The sequence below is a fragment of the Dendrobium catenatum genome, unplaced genomic scaffold, assembly GCF_001605985.2.
Source record: "Dendrobium catenatum unplaced genomic scaffold, ASM160598v2 fragScaff_scaffold_501, whole genome shotgun sequence".
Taxonomy (NCBI): domain Eukaryota; kingdom Viridiplantae; phylum Streptophyta; class Magnoliopsida; order Asparagales; family Orchidaceae; genus Dendrobium; species Dendrobium catenatum.
The window spans coordinates 123,498-150,004 of NW_021318963.1; the positions used below are offsets into that span (position 1 = coordinate 123,498).

Consider the following 26,507-nt stretch of genomic DNA (forward strand, 5'->3'; position numbering starts at 1 on the left):
GTGTCGCGCATTTTATCTGGATAAGCCAAAAAGGCATAAAAGGAAGGGAATCGCGTACAACATCTAAGCGAGTTCAGGTTCTCTCTTCCGTGGGCGTGCGAATCCCTGTACGCTGCATTTCAAGCGATTTCTCGATCTCTCTTGCTGCGGCTACGACTTATATCTGTGGGTAAGCTGCTCGTCTTCTCGTTGTGTCTCTTGCCGAGGTGCTCTAGGTTTCCGGAGATGGCAAGTGGTGGCGGCGGTTTCCGCGGAGGGAGGGTGGTGGGGGATTACATGATCGGCCGGCAGATTGGCTCTGGATCTTTCTCGGTTGTGTGGCTTGCGCGGCACCGTGTGAACGGCGCGGAGGTGGCGGTGAAAGAGATCGTCATGGACACGCTCAGTAAGAAGCTGAGAGAAAGCCTCCTTTCTGAGATCGTAATCCTCAAGCACATTAAACACCCCAACATCATCGCATTGCACGACATCATTGAGGCATGTTACCGTCCTTCGTGCATCTCCTGTTTCTTCGTGCGGTTCTTTGCCTCTTTGAGCTTACCCCGGTTTTCGTTCTTATTATAAGTTAATTCGCGAAAATTTGTGCTGAAGTCGGGTGAAACGCATCTCTTAATCAAGCGTGTGAAATGAGAAGATGATTGAGAAATCCGTGCTTGAGGAAGACATAAAGTTCTGTGAAATGCAGCATAGCCGTTATTGGGATAGCCAATGTCATTTTCTTACCGTAGCAAATCTTGTTGTATATGAGGCCTTAAATTATTGCTGATGTCGTTAGGTCTGGTGCCTTGATTATGTCGAAGAAGAACAAAGAAAACAATTGTAGGACACCCGAAATAGCTGAATTGTAATCAACTCTACTAAGAGGAGAGTTTGGTAGAAATGGCACTGGAGATAGGGTTAATGCCAAGACTTGGAAGCTTTGTTTGTTCAATTGAAACTGGTGGAAAGTGATAGCAATTGAGTCCTCATGTAGATGTTCTGGATTTCTTTCAAGTGAATGAAGCAAGAAAGTACTGATCATGAGAAAAAATTTCATATTCTGAATTCATTTTATGTAGAAAAATGTCGTATTGTTGATTCACTAATGCGGTGCTTATATTATGTTTGGTTGGATTCAAAGTAGTTACAAATTGAAGACATAGAATGTCCTATTTTGTTGTGAGGTTAGTGCGTTCCTTTTATTGTTGATTCACTTGCTACCACAAATTTTGCCACATTTATTTTTCAGGGATTAGTTTAATTGCAACACATTTCTTCGAAGGAGTCACACTACTTTATAGACTTTTTGTGATAGCAAGTTCTTAAATATAAATTAGTCAACTGTCCAATCATTAGTGCCATTTTGTGTTCTCAAATTTTGTACATAATTTACTATCTTGTTTTTTCTATTTCAGGCTTCTGGTAGGGTTTATCTTATATTGGAATACTGCAGAGGTGGTGACCTAGCACGGTATATACAAAAACAAGGAAAGGTTCCAGAAGCAACAGCAAAGCACTTTATGCAACAACTAGGTTTGATGAGTGCATTAATTGTACATCATAGTTTTTTCATTCTGTTATAAGTTTCCTTCTAGTCATGAAATACTTTTGTGTTTTTACTTATGTATATTTGCTTTTGCATTCTTTCCAACATGTTGAGCAGCTAGTGGTTTGTATGTTCTTCGTGAAAATAATCTTGTTCATCGAGATTTGAAGCCTCAGGTATGTAGCATATTGTGAGTTCTTAAAACATTCATCTTTAAGTTTTCATCCTTAATGGTCTTCTCCTTCTTATGTGTTGCAGGACATCTTAGGGTCTAGAATTGTTAATGGGACTTTATGATGTAATGCACCAAAATCACGTGCATGTTAATCACATACACATAATCAAATTTACAATTCATAGACTATCGATTTGAGGAAGTTTTATCTCTTTTGATGAAAATTAGACAAACACAAACTTTGTCCCTAATGATAATTTAATGATCCTCCAAATTAAAATTTAGTATCGAGATTCAAGATTAATAAAACCACTTAGATGTTTATAAATCAAACTACAATCATAATTCCAAATTATATGAGTTGTGTCTAAATTCAATAATGCATGCAAACTAGTAATTAAAATATAGAATAGAAGAGATTAAGGAAAGAAATCACCAAAGTGTTAATTTAGGCCTCATGTTCGTATGAGGAGTTAGTTTCTTCTAGAATTTTATAATTACCACTTCCATAATCTAGAAAGATCCACGTCCAACCAACACTCAAAGAAGGATGAAACAAAAAACTTGAGAAATATTTATTGGAAAGCTATTCTTGACATGTCTAAGATATTGCTTATTTATCATAAAAACACTTCCAAATTCAACACCCTCTTGCCATCCACAAGTCATAGATAAGCTACTAAAGAATTGTAGCCAGCTATAGTATTGAGTCTATTGACCTCATATCACATTAGAAGGAGATGCAATTCACGCTGGCTATAGGAGCCAAACAACTATCCTGCTCGAACTTGTGCCACGCCTTTTAGGAGCAATCAATCATATTCAAATACATTTGCAAAAAAGTTGCAATCAATGAATTGAAGGACTCTAGCTTTCACGTAGTGAACTAAAGGTCTCCTTTTTTTTTATCAAATAGTAAAACAACTATAGTGAACCAAGCAGTAAACCATTGAACAAATAATTAAGCATAGATGACCAAACTAAGTGTCAAAACCAACACAATGAACCATCGATTGGACACACAGAACCAAACCAGAGTAAATGACAACCAATTCATTATAGGGAATCCTCATAGGTTTGTTTTCAATGAACAAAAGCATAAATTGGAAAAACCAAGAAAATAGAATCAATTTAAATAAAACTATTGCTTAAATTATAAATCTCATTTTTTTGGATGAGTATAAACTTTAACATTTACATTAAATATGCCTTATTTGAAAACATTGGCTTTGACGAATTGAGCATTTGATAGTCATCAAGCATTTGGGCATAATTATTGGGCTTCATGTATAGGAATTCATGAATCATCATATGTAGGTTTATCATGACAATGCATAAGATATATGCATTATCTCCCATCAGTAGTGGACCTAGTCTTTATCATTTAATATTGCTTTTGGGACAAGATGTTTTGAGCTTTATTGTAAAGTGTTTAGGCGTCTTACCAATGAGGAAAAGGAAAAAAAAGTAAAAAATTTAAGTCATTTGTGACTAGTTTATAGAATGCAGTCAAATTATATATACATTAATGACAAATACTAAAATTTTAAAGAAATTTGTTTTATAAATTATTCATCCCAATGCATTGTATCATTTTGATATAGCCTTGTCTTTCTAGTATTTAATTTCTTGAAGCTTCCTATACGAAACTTTTCAGCATTTAGTCGTATCATTATTTATATAACCTAATTTTAATTCTGCACAACTCATTCACATCAACAGATATAATTTTCATAATTAATTGTTGATTCTACGCAGCCCTGTGGGATTTATTTTGATTATTTGTGCTAATATTAATATTGATCTCTTGCTCTTTCTCTATCTCCCTTTCTATTTTCATTTGTACCATTTGTGATCTTGTTTTCCTGACTTCTTCCAAACATTGATCTTGACGTGATCTAATTTGCTATTGTTATAATTGTGAGTGAGCCATGTTCCAACAAGCATTGGAGTAATAGAAATTTTATATAGACCGGCTATTCTAGAAAACTATAAGAGCAAGCCCATAGCTAGAAATCTTATTTGGTACCTGATATCATGGATGTTTCCTTCTACTCAATAATATCTTTGAGAATGTGAACCAAAAAATGTGCCTATGGGATAATTCAAGTGGTATGTCTCTGCTAAGTTCAGGTTCTTCAAAATCAGAAAAACCAATTACTTTAGTGATATTTAAAGATTCAAACTTCACATCATAACTTAGTACAATCTACAGATTTTGGATTTATTCTCTCTCTCTCTCTCTCTCTCTCTCTCTCTCTCTCTATATATATATATATGAGCACGTGCGTTGAAATCTGCTGAAAAAAAAAACTTGTAATTGGTATCAGTGGGAGCGTAATTGGGGTCTTTCGCTGAAGCGTTCTAAATCATTAGATCTTACAAAAAAAGGTTGGAGCATGAGCATGCTTGCATTGCCATTTATCTAAGTGGTCTAATGTTATGATTATTATATGACAGAATCTACTCCTCTCATCATCCAATGAAAATTCTGTGCTGAAAATTGCAGATTTTGGCTTTGCAAGGTGAGACGTGTCTATATTTTTTTATATCGTTATTTTTTAAATGTAATTTTTCATCTTATTCCCATTGGACCGAGTCTTATAATTTGATATTTTGTCATAGAAATTTCATATTTTGCATTATTTTCATGTTGTTTATTCTTGATTTACTGTTATTTGCACTGAGCTTTTCCTTACTTTATCTGTTATTTTGCGTTCAGACACTAGATGAACTCGTCTTATTTTCCCTATAAACATGTGAAGTGTTTGCAAAATTCTTCAATCAACATGTTTAGGTCATTTGGATGCTTGGACATTTCTATAAACAATAAAGTTTTACCATCTATTTAATTCACTTTTGAAGTGAACCTGGGGTACATTTTATTCTTTAGTTAAGCGAGTTTATTCTTAAGCTGGTTTCTCTGCAGTGTAATATCCTTTTGTAGTATGTACTGCTTTAAAGCTAAGGGTAATTCTCCTGGCAGGTCTTTGCAACCTCGTGGACTAGCTGAAACTTTATGTGGTTCTCCTCTATATATGGCTCCAGAAATAATGCAGCTTAAAAAATATGATGCAAAGGTGACACCATTGATCCATTCTCATAAGGTTTTTGTCAAAATCCTTCTCAAGTTAGTCTATTTCTTACTGTTGGATGTACAGGCAGATCTCTGGAGTGTCGGTACAATTTTATTTCAGCTAGTGGTAGGCAAGACTCCTTTTACTGGTAGCACTCAATTACAGGTATAATTGCTTGATTTTCACTGGCACAAAAATAACCATATAATTCTGATAAAATATTTATCTTTTTTTATCAGCTGCTGCAAAATATAATAAAATCAAATGATGTTCATTTTCCACCAGAAAGCAATTTGAGCCATGAGTGCATTCATTTATGCAAGAAGTTACTACGCCAAAATCCAGGTACCTCTTATATTATAATCACTTCAATGATCTTTGTATAACTTGTATAATACTTGATATGACATAATACACGCCCTAGCATTAACACAATTTCTTAAAGGATTCATGTCATTATTGTTCGACAAGTTTTACGCTGGCTGTTGACTACCTAACGCAACCCTCCACTTTTCTCATCCAGGACTTGGGACCTGGCAACGGCAGTGTTACCATAATATGACATAATGACAGTAGAAAATTCATTTAATGAATCACAGATTTTGATGTAAGTTTAGATTTCAAATTACCCAAAATATTTGTGTCAAAATTTTAGGAATTGATTCTGAGATTATTTGAATTCCATTATGAACTACTTATAGTTGAAGTAGTGCATTCAACAAGATGTATCCAACAATACAACAAATGCTTGAATTTAAGTTCAAATAAGCCTAAATCAAACACTCATATGTAAAGTTGAAAACTATTTGAGAGAGGGGAGGGGGGTTTCAAATGTACGTTGAATTTGGCGTCCTTATAATCTAAATGAGCATATTGACAAGATAAATTTGGCAAGTTCAATGTCACTCAATCCAAAATTCACTTCCCATCGTTTCCATGGTCCGCCATTGACATCACCCACTGTTGGCCATTGACTAACATGGATATTTGCCACCGTCTAACATCCGTTAACACTAATGTTCGATGCCCTCCTTAGATCAACTAACCCTTTTCTAGAAGGATTGATCTAACACTCTATTTCCACTTAACTTTCGGTGTTCTTCATTGAACATTGCTAGAAACATTCCAATGACCAACTCTTTTCTTCCAACGCCCAGTTTCTTGATCGCTTGGGCTCCCCTCCTATTAGGAGAGAAACCAATTCAACCACCTGCTGCCAACTGACTTCTGATTTTCCTCATTGATTGTTGTCAAACATCAGTCAATTTTTTGAGATTTTTTGATACATACTTAAACTCTTAAAAATTCACAAAATACATTGTTTGCCAACCCAACGAATTAATCTTTCATAGATTGCCAAATTATTATGCATGGACACGGTGAAACAGACACAACACGACACTGTTTGGCGTTGAAAGTTTAAAAAAGAGGTTTTGAAAAGGATAATTTTCTTTGGAATTTTTTATTTTAAAATTTCAGTCTCAAAGTCGAACACTTCATTATGAATGATATATTACCCCGGGAGGCAAAGATATCATTCCCTAATGAGTTTATATAATGAAGCTGAAAATTTCACTTCGATTGTAATAACCAAATTCGAAGAAGAACTACATATGACCCCTAAAATAAGGTTATACCTTTATTAAGGTATAAAGAAATTTAGTTTTAGTTCAAATATTAATTTATTAAAGTTTATTTTAAAATGTATTTTATGGGTTGATTGATTACTATCTTTGCTGTTCACTAGGGTCGTGAAGTTTATTTCACATTTCTTGGGGCTAAGCTAATAATGTCGTAGCCCAAGTTACCCTGTAGTAACCGATGTAAATTAGTTGACTTGATTGATATTGAGTTAAGGGTTGATAAATCTTAAATCGATTGATTGATTACTAGTTTGAATAATTAAAATGGAATTTTGAATTTTAAATGAATTATTGAGTTTTGGATTGCAGTAAATTAAGGATCAAAAATTGATTTTTTAAATTAGAGTGAATTTTAAAGTTTTATTATTTTTCCTAAATAATAGATATTGAGATGAGTAATAAGACTCTAAGTTTGCTAAATTTGAAATTTTATATATTAAGTTAATTTTTTTTTAAGTTTTGACTTGTTTTGAACTACGATTAATCGAAAAGTTGATTTTTTTTAGTTTGATTGAATTTTGGAGGTTTGATATTTTTAGAAAATAGTATTTTTTAAGTTGCGTTGAATGACATTGAGTTTGATCAAATTGGAATTTTCTAGAATTAATTATGATTTTTTAAAGTTTGGATATCTAATTAATTTTTAAAATTGTTTTTTTAGAAATGATGTGGGGATTTTGATCCAAATCAATCCCAAACTCCTTGAAATCATCACTAAAGGTCACAAATGACCTAAGAGGACAATTCCAAGTGTCCAAGGATTTTTTTGAAAATTAAAAAAAAAAAATAATTAATTAAAATTTTTAAAGGTTGATTTTCATTGAAAATTAGATTAAGGTTGTAATTGAGGTTGTTTGATAAGGTTTTTAATTTTCATGGATGGCTGATTCAATTTTGATCAATTTGATATGCTATATATGAATTTTTAGGATTTAATTTGAATTAATTATAATTTAATTAAGGCTCTAGGCCAAATCTATGGGTGATTTTGGGTTCCCTAGTTGGTGGACCAAATGGGCTCCATTTCTAGTGAAACTTGGGCCATGAGTTCACCTGACCTCAAGGCCCAAGCTCGCTGACTTTGGGCTCAAATTGAATCCTCTAATGTGGTTAACCAAACCACCTAAGGTACCATAGGGTTACCTTAAAAAAATTATAACTCACTACCTAGAGGAAGGGGGAGGATTCACAATTAACACAAAAAGAAACACAACCTAATTCTCATTTGATAGATCATTATGTCAATTTAAACTTAGTGGGTCAAACCATGACCCATAAGTTTAAATTGAATCAAATAAATAGAGGGGAGAAAATTTGGACATGTCAGAGACATGCCCAAATTCAATTCTCCAAAATCTCAGGTTGTGGTGAGTTCAATTTTAGGAGAAATGATTGAAATACCCCTAGGATAACTATTGGAATTAATTAAGTTGCATGCAAGTTCACAACTTGAGATCATAGGGCTTTTAAAGATCTCCTTGAGATCTTTCCAATGAGCCTATGAACACTTAATTTGGTCAAGTAGATTGGTTAAGTAGGATGGATGACTGCCAAGTGGAGGGGTCATCTCTGAGCCTCGTGAGGTCGACGTCAGTTAGCTCAGGCTCTGAAATGCCTTTGGACAAAGCTCGAGATGGAAGGGACCACTGGAGCTCTGATCTGCTTGCTTCGGCGGCTGGTAGCCACTAGTTGGGTCAGGATGAAGTGGAAAGTTTGCTAGAGGTTAGGTGAGCTCCATTGGGTAGAAGGCAGCCCAATTCAACAATGGGTTTGGGTTGACCCAAACCTGAAAGGTTGGGTGCAATTTGGGTAAAGCTTGGTCATGGGATTGATGTGGGAGGTGCATTGGGTCAAGGGCTACCTAATGCAAGTGTCAATTGGGTCTGGTCTGGTCTGTGGTTAGAAATGGCTCAGGTCAAAGTGGTCAAAACCACTTTGGCTTAGCCCAAGTGTTGACCTAAGTCAACCGAAGGGTTCAACTGGCTAGGGTAGTGTGTTGGAGCTAGGGCCACCCAATGGAGGTATTGGTTTGGCTAGGTGGAGCCTAGGCTGGAAAATGACTCAACCCTTAGTGGTTTTGATCACTTTGGGCTAGCCTTATTCCCAACCTAAGTTGACGCAAGGGCTGGGTCAGCTAGGATAGATGCATTGGGTCATGGGGGACTCAATGACGCCATTGGTTTGATCCAATTTGGCTCATGGGAGATCTCTTTTTGGACATTTGGGTCAAGCCAAGGGGTTAACCCAAGTGAGCCCAAGGCTTGGGCCTTCAAGATGGATCTCCTAAGGACCCAATGGATCATCCCATGGGTTTGAATGGGTTTGGCAAGGCCTTGTTAAAGAATTTGAAAGAGATAAAGGTGTATGTAAGCTTGGTCAAACTTGATTGATTTAGTCAACTAAGTTAACGTAGGGTCAAGGGTTGGGTCCACTGAGTTTGGATTGACCATTTGAGTCTAATGGAAGCGGTTCCAAGTGCTAAAGAGTTGATTTGGGTTGAAATGTAATTTTTAAAAGTTTAAGGGGAGTTTGGTCAACCATAGTTGACTTGGTGAACTAGGTCAAACCAAGGGTTGAGTTTGAGCTCAACAAGTTTGAATTGATCAATGGAGACCAATAAAGGTGGTCCCATGCCAAGAAAAATTCATTTGGATTGGGTGTTTAAACCCTTAAGGGATATTTTGATCAACCATGGTTGACTTGGTCAATAAGGTTAAATCAAAGGCTAGGTTTGAGCTTAATGTATTCCTAATGATGTTTAGGATGCATTAAAAGAGGTTTTAAGATTTGATATGATTTGTGCTTTGGTGAAAAATCCATAAATGCTCTTAAAGGAAATTTTGGTCATTTTGACCCCTAGTCAATTATGGGTTAAATTGGGTCTAGCAAAATGCAGTTTACTGGTCAATATGTCATATTAGAAGCTATGGGCATGATTAAGGGTTTTGGGGAAGGTACCAAAGTCAATTTCTACTAAATAGTAAGTCCAGTGACATAAGCTGTAAATATTTGGAGATTTTATAGCATTTGGAAATCCATTCAATTTTTGGGGTTGGAAATGTTAGATTGAGCTCAAATATGGAGTGTTGACTCTAGGGACATGCTTAATTAAAATGCAATTGATAGACCCTAAATAAGAAGCCATTTGACTGGGTCTCAAGGTGACAGAAAAATCACCTAGAAAGGGTTTTATGACTTGGTTCCCTAACCCTGAGATTTGGTTCGGAATCCTAGATTTGGATTGGATTTTTTGGACTTGAATGGTTGACTTTAAAATACCTACATCAATGACAATCAAATGAATGATTGAGATTGATTGTATATGATTTGAAAGTTAATTGAAGGTTGATTGAAGGCTAGGCTAGAATTTGGAGTTGAGAATTGGAATGGAAATTGTATGGGAAAATCATGGTTTAAAATTGCGCAATAAGAGGCGCGCCTTAGCGCAATTTCGCCCCTTTAAGCCTCAAAGCTCACGCAATGAATTCAGGATTTGAGGCGTATGCCTCAAGTTTACTGAAGCGTGCGTCACCTCACGGTTGAGAGGCGTCCATCTCTAAAAATAAAAAAAAGCTAATGTACATGACTACATGCTCAGTACTGCTAGGTATCGCTAGGTTATGCTCGGTATCTTTCCATATAAACAACTTACGAACTTTAAAAACAAGCAAAACTTTTAAATTACTCTTACAATAAAAATTTGTTCCGGGGGAACTCCGCCAGGGGACAGCGCCCCCTTGGACCCTCGGCAGACCCGTATATTGTTGTATTCATGTTGTCTTATTATTGTGATATTTTGATTTCTCTTCATATCTTGTGTATTTTTATGTTTTATATATTATTTACTCATTAGTATATACAAAATTTACCATTTTATGTTTACGCAATTTTTTGATTTTGAGTCTTACGCCTCAAAACGCATTGAGGCTTACGCCTTGCCTCACGAACGAAAAACGCCTCAATACCAGATTGCCCAATTTTAAACATTGGGGATAATAGACTTGAATTTTATTAAAGATGGATTGGAATTTGATTGGGACCTACATGATTGACAAGTGAACACCTGGCAATTATCACGTCACTAGAAGGGAGCTCAGGTTGGCCATAGTGACCTCATACAGAAATAATATCAACAGACATCGTCACTAGATACATTAATTATTAAAAATATAGGACAACAACACGGATTGAACACGATATTATAGTTTTTATATCTTAAAAATAATGTATAAAAATTGAAGAACTAGAATATTTAGAATAGTTGAAAAATAATAAATTATTTACTTAAGATTTATACTTATAATGATTAATATTAGGATGTCGATAGTCAGACGTCGATGTCATATTTCAAATACCAAGAGGGGAGGTTGCAATATTATCAAGACTTGGGCATCGATGTTGATTTTGAGATGATTTTGAAACATATGGATGTTGCGATGATGGTGGTTGTCGTTGTTATAATGACATTAGATGCTATTGTGAAACCTTAGTCGCGATCTGCCATAGAGAAATAAAGATGAGAATGTGTGGGGAATGAAGTATTGAGTGTTGGAAATTGATTTGAGACTGTTGAGAGGAAATAAAAAAAATTAATTTTTATTTTAACACTGTCATTGCCAAGTCCCAAGTCTTAGATAAGAAAAGTGGAGGGTTGCATAAGGTAGTCGACAATCAGCGTAAAACTTGTCAAATAATAATGACAGGAATCTTTTAATACATTCTGTTAATGCTAGGACATTTCCTAGAAGCGATGTACTGTATGTCATGAATATAATGAGAAGTGTGCTTGGGCCGCTTCATCGGCGCCCTGGTACAGTGTTAAATAGACAAGGGTTCCCACATCATGGACGGATGTGGGCAAAGAAGCTAGTTTATTAAACTAGAATTCAGATTGGATCTTGGAATGTATGTTCTTTTACCGACAAATTAATGGAATTAATTGATATTATGATTCAACAAAGGTGGATGAGATATTTTGCTAAACTTTTTAATGAAGAATGTGAAAATACGATTGACTTTAGTGATTTTACCACCCTAAATGAAATAAATTTTTTTGTTTTTATCAGCGCATAAGTAAAATCGAAGTTAGAGAGGCTTTGAAGAAAATGAAGTGTGGAAAAGCTGTTGGACCTGATGATATTCCAATAGAGATGTGTAAATGCTTAGGAAATGGAGTTTTTTGGCTTACTAAACTTTTTAATACTGTTTTGAAGACTAAAAAAGATGCATGATCAGTGGAGAATGAGTGTGTTAATTCCCATTTTTAAGAATAAAGGTGATGCACAGGAGTGTGAATTATAGAGGAATTAAGTTAATGTGTTATACTTTAAAACTTTGGGAGCCAGTTATGGAGCATAGGTTGCGGCGTGATACTAATGTTTCTCAAAATCAATTTGGATTCATGCCGGGTAAGTCTACTATGGAAGCCATACATTTATTGAGAGGTTTGATGGAGAAATATAGAGAGAATAAGGAGGATCTACATATGATATTTATTGATTTAGGGAAAGCATATGATAAACCTTAAGTCCATATCTTTTTGCTTTAGTCATGGATGTTCTCACTAGACATTTGCAAGAGGATGTACCTTGATGTATGTTTTTTGCTGATGATATTCTTCTTGTTGTTAAGACTAGAGAGGGTGTTGAAGGTAAAATTGAATTATGGAGGTCAACTTTAGAGTCTAAAGGTTTTCGCTTGAGTAGATCTAAAACCGAATATATAGACTGTAATTTTAGTAGAAATAGACCTAGTGAGGGGATTGTGACTTTGGACGATCAAGTCATTAATAAGAGTACTCATTTTAGATATCTTGAATCTATTGTTTAGAGTGATGGTGAAATTGATGGGCATATTATCATCAGAATTCAAGTTGGATGGTTGAAGTGGAGGAATGCATCGGGCTTATTGTGCGATAGAAAAGTCCCCCTCAAACTTAAGGGAAAATTCTATAAGATGGTTGTGAGACCTGCAATGCTTTATGGTGTCGAATGTTGGCCATTAAAAAAGAAGTATAATACTAAGTTAAGTGTTGCAGAGATGAGGATGCTTAGGTGGATGAGTGGCTTATCCCTTAGAGATAGGATACGAAATGAGCATATACATGAAAAGGTTGGAGTAGCTCCAATGGAAGATAAGATTAGAGAGAGTTGCCTTAGATAGTTTGGTCACATTAAATAGAGGCATTTTGATGACCCAGTTAGGAAGTTGAGGTATTAGATTTGACTTATGTTAAAAAAGGTAGAGGTAGGCCTAAAAAGACTTGGTTAGAAAATATTAGAAATGATCTTTCTATATTAGATTTAAATGAAAATTTGACTTTTAATCGGACACAATGGCGAAAAAGGATTCATGTAGCCGACCCCACATAGTGGGACAAAGGCTTGTTGTTGTTGTAATTGATATTATGATTCATAGGAAGATAAATTTTTTATGCATTCGGGAAACTAAATCGGCTAGAGAGAAGACTAAAGAGATTAATAATTTAGGATTTAAACTTTGATATTCTGGTAGAAGTCGTACTAGAAATGGTATGTGCGATTATAGATAAGAGTTTTAATGATATTATTATAAAAATTGATAGAATTGGAGATATAATTATTGCTTTGAAAATTATTATTGATGTTAAGATTATTAATATTATAAGTGCTTATGCTCCTGAAGTAGGTTTTGATGTGTTTAAAATTAAAATTTTGGAATGTCTTAGCAGAATTAATTCAAAAGATTCTTCTTGAAGAAAAAGTTTTATTTGAGAAGATTTAAATAGACATATTGGTAGAGAGAGAATTTTAAAAGTATTATGGTGGCTATGGGTTTGGAGTAATTAATGAAAGCAGTAAGATTATATTAGATTTTGTTTTAGCTTATGATTTTGTAATTGCTAATACCTTATTTAAGAAAAGAGATGAGCATCTCATCACTTATAAGAATGGATATAAAAAAACTCAGATTGTAAAGTTATTCAGAGTAAAATTTTATGTACCTAATATCGCTTATTAGTTTTGGATTTTAAGATGCATGGGTAAAATATGAAAAAATTAATAAAATATTGTTTTAAGATTAGATAGAGATTTTAAAAAATACTAGCAAAAATATTTTTGAGAGTAGGATTCAAGATCTTAAGATTTTGTCTATGCACGAGGAAGCGAATATTATGTGACATAAAGTAGTTAGTAATATTCAGATTGTTGCAAAGGATGTGCTTGGAGTTTCAAAAGTAAAAGCTCTTAATAATAAAAATAGTTGGTGGTGGAATCATAATGTGCAAGAAAATATAAAAAATATGAAGCATTGTTATAATAATTGGTTTAGATATAAAAACTCTGAAAATTAGAAAAGATATAAAGTTGCCAAGAGTCTAAGAAAGTAATCTGTGATGTAAAGACTTTAGCTTTTAATGATTTATAATTTTATATAATAGGTTAGATCCTAAAGAGGGTGAAATGTATATGTATAAGCTAGCCAAACAAAGAGATATGAGTAGTAAAGATTTAGTTCAAGTGCATTAAGGATGAAGATCAAAAAGTTTTTTTTAGAAGAGGATATTTAACAAAGATGCATGAGATATTTTGCTAAGCTTTTCAATGAAGATAGTGAGAATACAATTAACTTAGTGACCTTAGCACTCTAAATAAAAATAAAATTTTTTATTTTTATTGGCGTATTAGCAAAACTGAAGTTTGAGAGGCTTTAAAGAAAATGAAGTGTGGAAAATCTTGTGGACTTGATGATATTTCAATAGAAGTATGGAAATGCTTAGGAGATGAAGGAATTTCTTGGCTTACTAAACTTTTTAATATTATTTTGAAGGCTAAAAGATGTCATATGAGTGGAGAATGAGTGTGTTAATTTTTATTTTTAAGAATAAAGGTGATGCACAAAATTGTTGAATTATAGAGGAATTAAGTTGATGTGCATACTTTAAAACTTTGGGAGAGAGTTAGAGAGTATAAGTTATGACGTGTTAATAATATTTCTCAAAGTCAATTTGGATTCATGCCAGGTAGGTCTACTAAGGAAGCTATTCATTTATTGAGAGGGTTGATGGAGATGTTTAGAGAGACTAAGGAGGATCTACATATGATATTTATTGATTTAGAGAAAGCATATGATAAAGTTCCAAGAGAAGTGCTATCGTATAATAGCAATAATTTTAGGGTTTAAAATTTGAATTTGGATGATTTGAAATTTAGAGTTTATCATCTCAAACTTAAAACTAGTGGTGGGGGGAATGAAGACGAGCCCGATCAAGATCCCATGGTTCCGTCGTCCCGGGCTGTCATGATCCCTGGTCTACTTAGTCAGAGGAGGTAGTCGACCCAACCTGACAGAAGGCACTTTGTCGGCAGCCATGGGTTGCTTCGTCCAAGAATACCTTGTAGACCTGGGTTGGTATTTGTCTAAGGGGATCTATCTGAATCCACCTTAGCTGGCAGAGGGCTTTATGCCTATCGAATATACCCTATGATCCATCGCTCAAGGGTTTGACGCCTTTAGGGAACATACGGGCTTTGGCTGTGATCGTAATATAATGGTGCTATTTTGCGGCGAAATCACCCGATTAGAGGGCACGTGCCACATCCCTGTTGGCAAGAGACTATTTGAGGACGAATCGTAGTGATACACCCGACATGCATTCACTCTTTGTGAGCTGAGGTTAATTTCAAATTTATCACCTCGACGAACGATTGTGGGAGGTGAATGATTTTTAGTTTTAGATTTTCAGTTGATAGATTTTATTTCAGAGATTTGATTGGATTTGAGATTTGAGATTTGAAATTTGACCCCTACGGTTGAGATTTCCGATCAACACGGCCATCATCGGGGTGAAGTTAAGGTCGTTTGTATTTTTGTAGAATTTTGGGAGGCATTTTGTTATTCAAGTCATGTCGACTCCAGTCCTTTCGAGGAGGAGGATGAAACTTGAATATTTAACCCTCGTAGCATTTTCGGATCGTTGGATTTGACATTTATATTCGACGATCGAAGCACATGCGGGTTGTATCATTTGACCATGCGCAACATTCTCGACGATTTGAGTTTGTAACTTTAATAAATCTATCGGAGCACATGCAGGGATTGATTTTAGTTTAAGGGATCATATTTAATACATAAGGGGCATTTTAAAATATTTAAATATGATCCATTGTGCAAGTGATTTCGTTTAGAAAATGACCCGATATTTCATTTAAGGGCCTACGAACGCCTTCTGTCCGCTTGTACACATGTTGCGGATCCGGTGGCGTAAATAGATCTCTTAAAGACTATTGATTGCAGAATATCATGTAGATCTTATGGATAGTTTTCATGAATGAGCAAGTTTGATATCCTAATCAAATTGTCATCTTTGATTGATATTCATTGTAGTTAATATGAACATCTACAATGAGCCTCTAACAGATGTTGTGATTCCCTTGATTTTAAATTTGTAGCACCGTCAACACTTATGCTACCCATAATCATAACCTTTGTTTTATATGAAAAAACATAAGTCTCAAGCCATATTACATTGGAATATTATATATATATTATCACTTAGGGAATTCCAAATGCACTTTGTCAATTGAAAGGCTAATTGTCTTTTGATAACTTTGATTATATATGAAGGAATCTCAATGTCTTAAACCAAATAAGATGCTAAAGACGATTGATATAGGTCTATTAAAGTTTAATCACTCATCACTCGAGAGTATATCTTCCTTCAATAATTTAGTTTCAAACATATTGCAATGTGACGACATTTTAAAAAATTAATGATTTAAGAGCTTTTGAATTAATGTTGATTAAACATTTTGAATATTTGATAAAATAATTCAACATCAACAGAGTCTATTTAAATTTCCATAGAAAATAATATCTTTTATGATTTGACAATGGCTCAAAATATATTAACTATTTCTTGGAGTGTAAGATCCTAGTTAAAAGCTCATTATGTAGATATTACATATCAATTCAGTTTTAAACCAAGTTCATATTTGAGTCCATTTTCGAGTATAGGTTAAACATTTTTTGATCAAATTTTGATTTAAAATTGATTTTATGTTTGAATTTCATTTAAATCAATTTTCAAATTTTTAGTCCAAGTCCTCTGATGTTCAATGAAAATTTCGGCAGCCTCCCGGCGTCGCCTCCCCACCGAGGGAGAAATCGGGACGGCAATGCCGTAGTTCTTCCCGCCCGGATCAAAGATCGACGGCGCGAGGTCTTCAATTTTAAACCATCTCACCAGGATCAAAGATTGACTGCGTAGGGTCTTCAATTTTAAACCATCCCGGTCGTACCTAAGGTACGACGGCCGAGGTCTTCGACACCTGTTGAAAATCAATTTATTTCTCTCCATTTCTCTCTCTCTTTTTTTTACATACATATTGTATTTTATTTCTCTTATATATATATATTTATATATATATATATATATATATATATATAACAGATATAATATAATATTATATTATAATACATATATTATATTAGATATAATAGAGAGGGAAAGAGCCCATTCTGTTTTTTCTTTTTTTTTTTTTTTTGGTTGGGAGCAGTTACAGTCAACATGGAGGAATGCTTCAGGTTTGTTGTGTGATAGAAAAGTACCATTTAATCTTAAGGGAGAATTTTATAAGATGGTGGTGAGATCTGCAATGCTTTATGGTGCAAAATATTGGCCATTAAAAGAGAAACATAATATTAAGTTAAGTGTTGTTGAGATGAGGATGCTTAGGTCGATGAGTAGACTTACTCTTAGAGACAGGATACGAAACAAACGTAAACGAGCATATCCGGGAAAAGGTTGGAGTTGTTCTAGTGACAGATAAGATTAGAGATAGTCGCCTTAGATGGTTTGTCATGTAAAATGTCAGTCTTTCGATGATCTTGTTAGGAGAGTAGATGCATTGTATTTGACCTATGTTGAGAAAGGTAGAAGTAGACCTAAAAAGATTTGGTTATAAAATATTAGAAATGATATTTATTTATTAGATTTAAATGAGAATTTGACTCTTAATAGGACACAATGGAGAAAAAGGATTCATATAGCCGACCCCACGTAGTGGGATAAAGGCCTGATGTTGTTGTTGTATAAATAAAATTTTGAAATAAAAGAAATTATATTTAAAAAGTTTTTCATAAAATATTTAAGATATGCATGTCTAATTTATTTTTGATACTTTTTTAATTGGACACATCTTCGACATGTCCGATACGTGCCGGAGGAGTGTTGGACATGTATCATATCTGATGTGTCAGACACTACATACCTCTTCGAAGAGAAGTGTCGGTTCATCATAATTGCCAATTTAGTCCACTGCATGTTTTGAGAAAAATACGAATTCTCAAGATCCAAATATTCTTTTAGTACTTAGAAATAAATTAGTGCATGAGGACATGTTCAAACTCAATAAATATATTTTCCTTGTCAGACATTTAAAGAACGATGCAAATCACGTACAACATGTCAAATATAAATCACGAAAATATTTAGTAAATGATGCGAAACAAAATCTTTTTGTATGATTTACGAAGAGATTATTTTTCAAAATGCAAATTTACAAGTCATCAAAATTACGCACACACTTTCATCACCATTTTGCATAATCTTTGTCAGGTCATTCATCGTGGCATTCTCTAGATTAGCGTATGAGTCCCCGGATGCCCTATATGGTCGAACCTTCAATGTAAGCCCAAATGCTATGTTATACAGTTATAGTAGTCATAGTTCTTGTAAGAAGTTTCAGATAAATCATTACTTAACACGTTGCCCCTCCAACTCTTTAACAATAATCTCAAATATTCCATCACAGCTCTCAAAAGCATAGTCCGGATTTCAAGATGATACTTCGAGAACCTCGAATGTTGCTTTAAATGCTGATTTGACTTGCACTATAAGTTGATGTTCCTGCAATCTGAAGTTAGGGCATCACTAGCAATGGTAAATGCAATGGCATGGACCTCCATTTTGATTCCATTAGATTTCTCCTAAAAGATATACAACCAAGAATGGCTAAATTTAGATAAAATAAAAAGAAGCTTAAGATAACTTTTCACCCCCAATCTAAACACTTCTTCCTTCAGCTTGTGGCTTCCACGAAAGTGGGGAAGTTCTGCCATGTTGATTGTCAATCGTCGATATGAAATAAATATAAAGGATCAGAAGATAAACATTCAAAAAACCCATGAAATAATAGATCAAGGATTTTTTTTTCCCGGCGACATCAAGCATGAGAAAAAATTCTCTCATTTGCTTGACTAAATATATAATACAATGCAAGAATTGCTGACCAACAACCAGTCTAAAATTTTTCTGAAAAATAACTTTGAGAAAAATTCTAAAAAATTTTGGGGAGAATTTTCATATAAAGGTAATCATCGATGAAGGATTTTAGCTTTTTTTATGAACGTACTATTCATAACAAGTTTTAAAACTTTGCAATCAACAAAAGGGACATTCGATAGTCACAATTTTGGAATTTTTTCTCCTACCAAATGTAGTATTTTGGCATGAAAAAGAAAAATATTGTATGAAGCAAGGTTTAAAATTGCGTAAATAAGCATTGAGGCGGTTTTCGTCCGTGAGGCGAGGCGTAAGTCTCGAGGCGGTCTGAGGCGTAAGCCTCACGGATGCAGAATTGCGTAAATGAGAATTTAAGGGTTTTAGCAGGTAAATAATAGCAATATTCTATCTTACAATAAAAACATCTAAATGATATATGAAAATAATGGCAAGTAAAAAAATAGATGCAATAAAATCATGTCCCAAAGTACAAAATCACAAAATATTAGTTTAATAAAACTCCCAAAGTACAAAGAACATATAAAATCCAATTATATCCCATCACTAAATGGGTCTTCAAGGGAATCTTCTTCTCAAATTATATCTATGAATGTCATATCTTCATCATCTTCAATATGACTTACTTTTCTCTTCCCTGTTCAATAAGAATGATCATTAATTCATTATCATGTTGATTGCTCACTTGATATAAATATAATGCAATAACATCTAAGAAGTTGTGGAATACTTTTACTTGATTTTTGTGCTGCAGAGCTAGTGGATGTGTGTTGTGTAGTACTAGTGGATGTGCCCACTTGATCTGCTTCGCCCCTCAAGACATCCACACTTAGATCCTCTAGCTGTAAGTCTGATAATGGCAAATCTGTCTCATCATCTATAAACCACTCATTATCAGATGACACATCATCAGACACCAACAGATTCTCATCATCCTTCAACCCCTTATTCCTCAACCTCCTATATCTTAACCTCTTGTTGTGCATAATATATACAAGGGAGTTCATTCTGAATGTTGATAGCTAATTTCTTCTCTTTGTTTGCACTTGACTATATGTACTCCAGTTTTGCTCACACCCAGAAGAAGAATAAGTGAGGCCCAAAACTCTTATATCAAAACTCTGTAACTCAGAGGTGGAATCACCAAATTGGATCCACCATTCAACTGTTTTCAAGAAGAAAAATGCTAATCAGAACTGAATAAAGTTTCTTGCATTTACCAAAATAACTAATCCTGGAGACCGTTTGGCAATCGTTGATTTTGCTGCATGTAGACCAAAAAAACCCTCTTTATTCCGAAATAGAACAAGTTGTAAATCTGCAAGCTCCCTATCTGTCTGCTCCGGTATTAGTCATTCCATGCAATGATACAGACCAAGTTTCACCTCTGGGTTTGAAGATTTCCTCTCTGAATATTGAAATTGAGGATTGAGATAATATGCCGCTGCATGTAGATGACGGTGTAACTGTACCTCTCACCGAGTATCAATGATATCCCAAATCTCTCTATAACTTGCCTCCTCTCCTCCCAAGTTGGGTGCAATCAACTCCTTGGCCTCATCCATAGCATTATAAATAAAACCATGACTGGTTTCTTCTCGACATCCACTAATCGTAGTACTTGCACTAAGGGTCTCGTGCTCAATATGGCATAGGTCACAATAGCTCAAAATTTATCATTTAGAATTATTTTTCTTATTTCCTTCCCCTCACTTTTCTTCCCCCACGCAGAGTTAAGCCATTCTATTGATGTAAACATTACTTCCAGAGGTTGTCTCACATACAACAGGCTCTGCAGTGTCAAATAAGATGTGGCAAACCTGTAGATTTGCAGTGCACAAATATAAGAACATACATTAGGAATTGATAATGATTTGCAGTGCACAAATGTAAGAACATACCTAGTGGTTGCAGGGCGAATGATTTCCTTCTTTGAAAACTTTCTCATCAAGGCTAAGACCCATGAGTGGTTGTAGATGAACTTTGTGATCTTCTTCGCCTTAGAAAGAGCGCTCTTGTGCTGAAGTAAGTCACCAAGTTCCTCCAAAATGAGATCGATACAATGTGCTGCGCAGGGGGTCCAATATAGGTGTGTCATCTTCTCTATCAACATCTGACCAGCTGCTTTGTATGCACTGGCATTGTCAGTCACCACTTGCACAACCAATTGCTCCCCAATCTCCTAAATAACCCCATCTAGTAAATTGAAAATAAATGAAGCATTTTTAACCTCATCTGAAGCTTCAACTGATCGTAAAAACACCGTGCCGTAGGGATTGTTGACAAGGATGTTAATTAAGCTCCTGCTCTTCATGTCAGACCATCCATCTGACATAATGGTAACACCAGTCTCAATCCATGTCCGTTTAATCTCATCAATGCTCCGCTCTGTGTTCTGCAGCTTCTCCTTCAAAATTCATGTTCGCAACTCGTACATGGATGGCGCCTTCAACCATCTCCCATACAATCCTACAGACCGCAGCATATTGAAGTAGGCAGGCGATGTCGCAACATTAAATGGTATGACATTCTCAAAAAAAAGCCTGCCAATATCCATGCAAACCTGTCGTCGACCCTTTCTGGTACCAGCCGCAGGCATCATCTTTGCTTGTCCTCTATCCTCTCCTGGATTAGTCATATACTGATCCATAGGACCCCGTGCACCTCTATTATGTATAGTGGAGGAAGAGCCCTTTCTACGCTCGCTCCCGAAGTAAGCACCATGTTCGACCCTTTCATCAAATTGCTCTTATTTTAAGTGTTTTGCCGTGTAATTTTCTTCATGTAAGCAATTATTTCATCCTTCACCTTATCCTACACTTTTGCACACGGTGCTACGTTCTTATGAGAGCATGATAAGTGTTCCTTCATGCGGGTTACTCCGCCCTTCACCACTTTCTTACAAAAATTACATTTTAAATACACATACGTCTTCTCGCCGCCTCCTATGTCAACTTGCACACTATATTTCCAAGAAGGGTCACGCCGCAATGACGTATTCACCTTTTCCTTGCCTCTAACCATATTTCCTAATACAAGAATCCAAAAACACACAAAATAATTCAAAAAATCGAAAACCCTAGATTTTCTTTCACTTGAAAAATCTAACCATAAACTAAAAAAAAAAAAAAACCTAAAATCGATTGTGGAATTCTCCTAGAAGGCGGCTGGACACTTCAAGTTCGCCGGAGAGAGGCGGCGTTGGCGGGAAGGGAGGCCGAGCGTGCGGGATCCCGTCGGTTTCACGAACAGAGGCTGCGGGAGGGAATTTTTCGGAAAAAACTGGAGCCAAACGGGTTCAAGGGAAGAAAATGGGTCATTTTAAGTAGGTGAGACCGGTTTGATGAGGCGTACGCCTTGAGGCGCGCCTCAAGCCCGGTGAGGCATACGCTTCTACCAAGATGAAAATTGCGTAAGACTCGAGGCATTTTTGGGGAAAATTGCGCAGAGGCGCGCCTCTTGTTGCGCAATTTTAAACAGAGGTATGAAGCTTACAAGATGTGCAATATACAAAAAAAATTTAGAAAATTGTCTTATTATTTTATCATAGAAATTAATTGAATCTAGAAGATCCTAACTTCATCAATAAATTTGAAATATTTTTTTTGAAAATCAAGACGATAGAGTCACAATTTTTTTTGGGAGAAGTGTGCACTTGCAGTGGAAATTATAATTAATAGTTCATACTAAAGATTATAATTTTTTTTTTGAAAATTCTAAAAATCGGATTATTGGTTGAACCCTCGGCCTTCTTGAATGGATACTTTTTGTTGTAATTATTATCCCATCAACAACCTTGTTGATGGAACGTCGCCATATCAATTTCCATGTCTTTATATTTAGATGTCAAGTTTAGAGATGATTGACTTATTTTCTAAAGAACCATACAAAACATTTTAATGCTTATGTTTAAATTTTTGCTATAAGGATAATCAACCTCTTTTTTGATGAAGATTAGAGCATCGAAGGAAAACAGTGAACTTTGGTGCTCACAATTATGCCTCTTGCCTTATAGTTCTTGGCCTCTTTTTTAGTGTAGAATTTTAGTCGGGAGAAAAAGCTATGATCACTTTTAGACCTCTTGTGATCATTTTAGCGGAGGGGAGAGTTTTTTTAGTATTTCTTTTGGATTTCCTTGCAAATTTATGGTGATTATTTTTTAATATTCAAAGTATATTAAACATGTACATATTAGATTTAAATGACAATTTATTCTTAATAGGACATCATGAAGAAAAATGATTTATATAGCGTTTATCCCACACAGTGGGATAAAGGCTTGATGTTGTTGTTGTTATAAAGCATATTAAAAATGTCCATTTGTTAAGGCATTATAATAGGAAATTTAAAAATAAAACAATTTGAAAATCCAATGATGCACTTGGTAGAATCGTCGCATATACCTACACAAATGCTGGCTTGGGCTTATCACACCTCTTTGGGCAATTCGTAGGCCCCCGAGTTGGGTTGTAAATGTACAAGTGTAATCAATGAATAATTTGATTGTCATTTGTATAAGGATCATTTATATTCTTTTATTTGCATTATTGAACAATCTTAAATAAAATTTTAAAAGTATATCTTATCAATGAATAAGTTTGAAATCTGACACGCTCTTTCATTTACGCTTTCAGACATTTTTATTGTTTATTAATAAGCTCGCTAAAATTTGATAAAGTACTAATTTGTGATTGCTTAATTAGTTGCTTAATGAGTTATTCTATATTCTTGTATTACATCTTATTTTTTATTTTCTCTATCAATGGTTGCTCAATGCCTACCAACGACAGGCATATGTCAGCTATAGCCTTCCAATGCATGTCTTCCATGTCTCCTAGTCTATGATCAAGTCAACCGCTTACCATTATCTACTGATAACTTTGACTCCACTTCTACCAAGACAGGAGTGCTTTGACCGTTTATGTTTATTATATTTTATAACACTTAGGGAAGAACATTCTTTGTAATTCTTGACTCATATTAGTGAAATTATTTCAACAACACTAGATCCTGTTTTTTTCTCTTTATTAAAATTTCCACCTAAAAATTCTCATTCCCTATGTACCATTAACTTATACGATGCATGAGATTTTCTTGCAACGTTAAGATGTACACCTTCCTTCTACTGTTACGAGTATTTGAGCTCATAACAAACTAAAAAATAAGTTGGCTAATAAATCATAAAAGTTGTGCATGTCTAGTTGTGTAAGCAATAGTTCTTATTGGCATATTATTGGCATGTCATTTTAAACTTATTGCATGAAATGTCTCCAGTGGAACGTGTATCTTTTGAGGAGTTCTTCAACCACCCATTTCTTTCACCACAGAAGTCAGATGAATCAACGAGGTGAGCATATTGACTGGATGCTTGAGACTATTTCAAGGCGATGAACAAAATTTCTTTTTTTTTATTCTTAAGAATCTAAATCTTTGTAATCATGAGCAGCCAGAGTTCATCTGTTGCATCAGCTGGTTTCAGCCATAGAAGGCCCTCGGGAGAAAGTTACCAAGACTGGTTGCCTTTCCCTTTAGATGATGAGTCTGGAATGCCTCATGGAAGCCCGTTGGCAACTGTGAATGGGAGCCCAGTTAGTCCCACTTATGGATTTAGTGTGGCCGTCCATCAAAGTCCTACTAATTCCTCCAAATTGAGTGCTGTTTCCGAACCTAGCTCCATTAATAAAATGGAAACTTCTTATGGACATGATTCCAGCAGACACCCAACTGGAAATACGAAGGAGACGAGTTTGTCTGCCATAGGTGCTAAACAGGGTACACCCTTTTCTTTTTCACATCAAATCTAATACTTTCTAGACTTCAACGGATGGTTCTAACTTTTTCTGTTACACATTCATAGATCCCAAAATTGTGGATTCACTAGACTTGCTTGATCAGGAATATGTTATTGTGTCTGGATCACTCTTAGAGATGTCATCTTCTTTATTAAGTCTCTCTGAGTCACGAAACTCAACCTGCAAATCTGAAAACTCGTTAGAGGCATCTAGAAATAGTGCATTAAGTGCACCGATGCCTATTGTTGGAGTTTCAATCAATAATATCCACACAATGAGAAGCCTAGAAAGTGACAGCTTTCCAGAACAAGGATCCATGGATTTGTGGGATACAATTGAACAACCATCAGCTCGCTGTATGACAAGGATTAGATTTTTGCAGCAATGCACTTTTGTTATGGCTGAGTTGGTGAAGGAACAGGTAAGACCCTTGATTGAATCAATATGGTTTTTGAAGCGTATGATTTCTTATTAATTTAATAATTCATGAAAGTTTAATGTTGGTTGTATGATAAATGTTTTTCCTGCAGACAATAACATTGAGAATAGGGCTGTAAAATGGTCAACTTGTTGGATGAATAACTCCATACTAGTGCCACTAAGGATCGTTTATATTCATTTACTTGAACCTAAATTCAGAACCTTGACATCCAAATAAACATGTTTGACATTTTCTGTCTTGTTTTTGTATGTTTTAGGGCAATTGTGTCTGTTGTTTAACAAGTAGGTTAATAAGAATATGATATTGCTTATTTAATATCCCATTTTATGTTATTGTCTCAAACTTATTTACACCTATAGATGTTGAGGTCATAAGTTTATTATGTTTGCATCTCACAAATATTTTCTTAGACATGATTAAACATAATTCTTTACTTGTTTATGTCTATTTTTAACAAAGCTATTACGTTGCAAACAACATTTTTTTGCAGCTTGAAAATGATATGCTGTTGGAGGCGTTCTCCATTCAGTTACTAATTCTAGCAATTCTGAAGCAAAGTCTGCACATCTGTCACGCACAAGCTGTCGTTGCTGCAGAAGAAAGCCCGTCATTTGAAACTATTAAATCCCCCCAAAATAGTAAAGCTTCTCATTCTGTTTCATCTGAGATCGAAAAAGAGTTCCTTCTTTCAGTCGAGCATGCAGAGGAACTTGCCAAGGACGTCGGACAAGTAGACGGTATAATGTCCCTTTTAGACTCTACTGCCGAGTAAAGAAAACTCTGCTTTACATGTTCCTTATATTATCTGTTATTTACATGCAGAAGCTGCACATATGCCCGATGCTATTGAGCTAATATTCCAATCCGCGCTTGCATTTGGAAGGCGTGGTGCTGTGAGTGGAAATTCGTCCTATGCATACTATTTATACAGCTTAAAACAATTTTTTAGTGAAAAAATAAAATTTTATATTAGTATTCTGAAAGTATTTCCTACTTTATGATTTACTAGTCATATTACAATGAAGAATTTTCTTCAAAATGTAGGTTGATGAGGTGATGAAAAACATTGAGAGGGCTGAGGTTTGGTACTCGAAGGCGGTGATTTTACTACATTTCCTTCTATTGGAAGCGCCATGCCTTAACCTGTACCCGCCGGTCTGTCTCACAATTTCCGATCGACAACGCCTACGAATATACATAGACGTCCTCAACAACAGGAACAACCGATTCCGCTTACAGAGAATGACTCTTAAAGCCTGAAAAGCTTTGTTCTGGGAAAAATTATTAGGTGCTGAGTGCGCACCGTCCGCTCAAGTACTGGGTACCCAGTGGTACCAAGTGCGGGTACCGCTAGGTACCCAATACTTATGCGGACGGTTCTCCCCGTCTGCACTCCGCACCTAATAATCTATATTGTTCATGCCATACCAATGCTTCTTAGGCTGGAGAACACTATTCTTGTATTATATTTCATTATTTTCTTACCTGTACAGTTAATTCTTTTGCAGCTAATGAATTTGACAAAATAGGAAATTATAAAGTTTGATCGGTTCCATCCCAAAGTGATAAA

At 35.1% G+C, this 26,507-nt stretch overlaps 1 protein-coding gene across 2 annotated transcripts; it reads left to right on the forward strand.

The window, feature by feature from the left end:
- The first annotated feature begins 54 nt into the window (after nt 1-54).
- Nucleotides 55-26,507, forward strand: LOC110094967 (serine/threonine-protein kinase ATG1c). Of its 2 annotated transcripts, none has more exons than XM_020820323.2 (13): nt 55-477; nt 1,395-1,512; nt 1,643-1,701; nt 4,161-4,225; nt 4,687-4,780; nt 4,862-4,942; nt 5,017-5,122; nt 23,978-24,050; nt 24,150-24,475; nt 24,561-24,916; nt 25,428-25,674; nt 25,760-25,830; nt 25,982-26,507. In XM_020820323.2, the coding sequence occupies exons 1-13, from the start codon at nt 226-228 to the stop codon at nt 26,195-26,197; spliced, it is 2,064 nt and encodes a 687-aa protein (XP_020675982.1). In that variant the 5' UTR covers nt 55-225; the 3' UTR covers nt 26,198-26,507. The 2 variants fall into 2 exon arrangements, with proteins under 2 accessions (XP_020675982.1, XP_020675984.1); XM_020820325.2 differs by having other exon boundaries at nt 59-169.

Bases quoted from the DNA above. Each gene is read 5' to 3' on its own strand.
- LOC110094967 (XM_020820323.2), top strand. From the start codon at position 226: ATGGCAAGTGGTGGCGGCGGTTTCCGCGGAGGGAGGGTGGTGGGGGAT. The intron at 24,051-24,149 runs GTGAGCATATTG...AATCATGAGCAG, and splicing joins AAGTCAGATGAATCAACGAG to CCAGAGTTCATCTGTTGCAT. The intron at 25,675-25,759 runs GTATAATGTCCC...ATTTACATGCAG, and splicing joins GGACGTCGGACAAGTAGACG to AAGCTGCACATATGCCCGAT.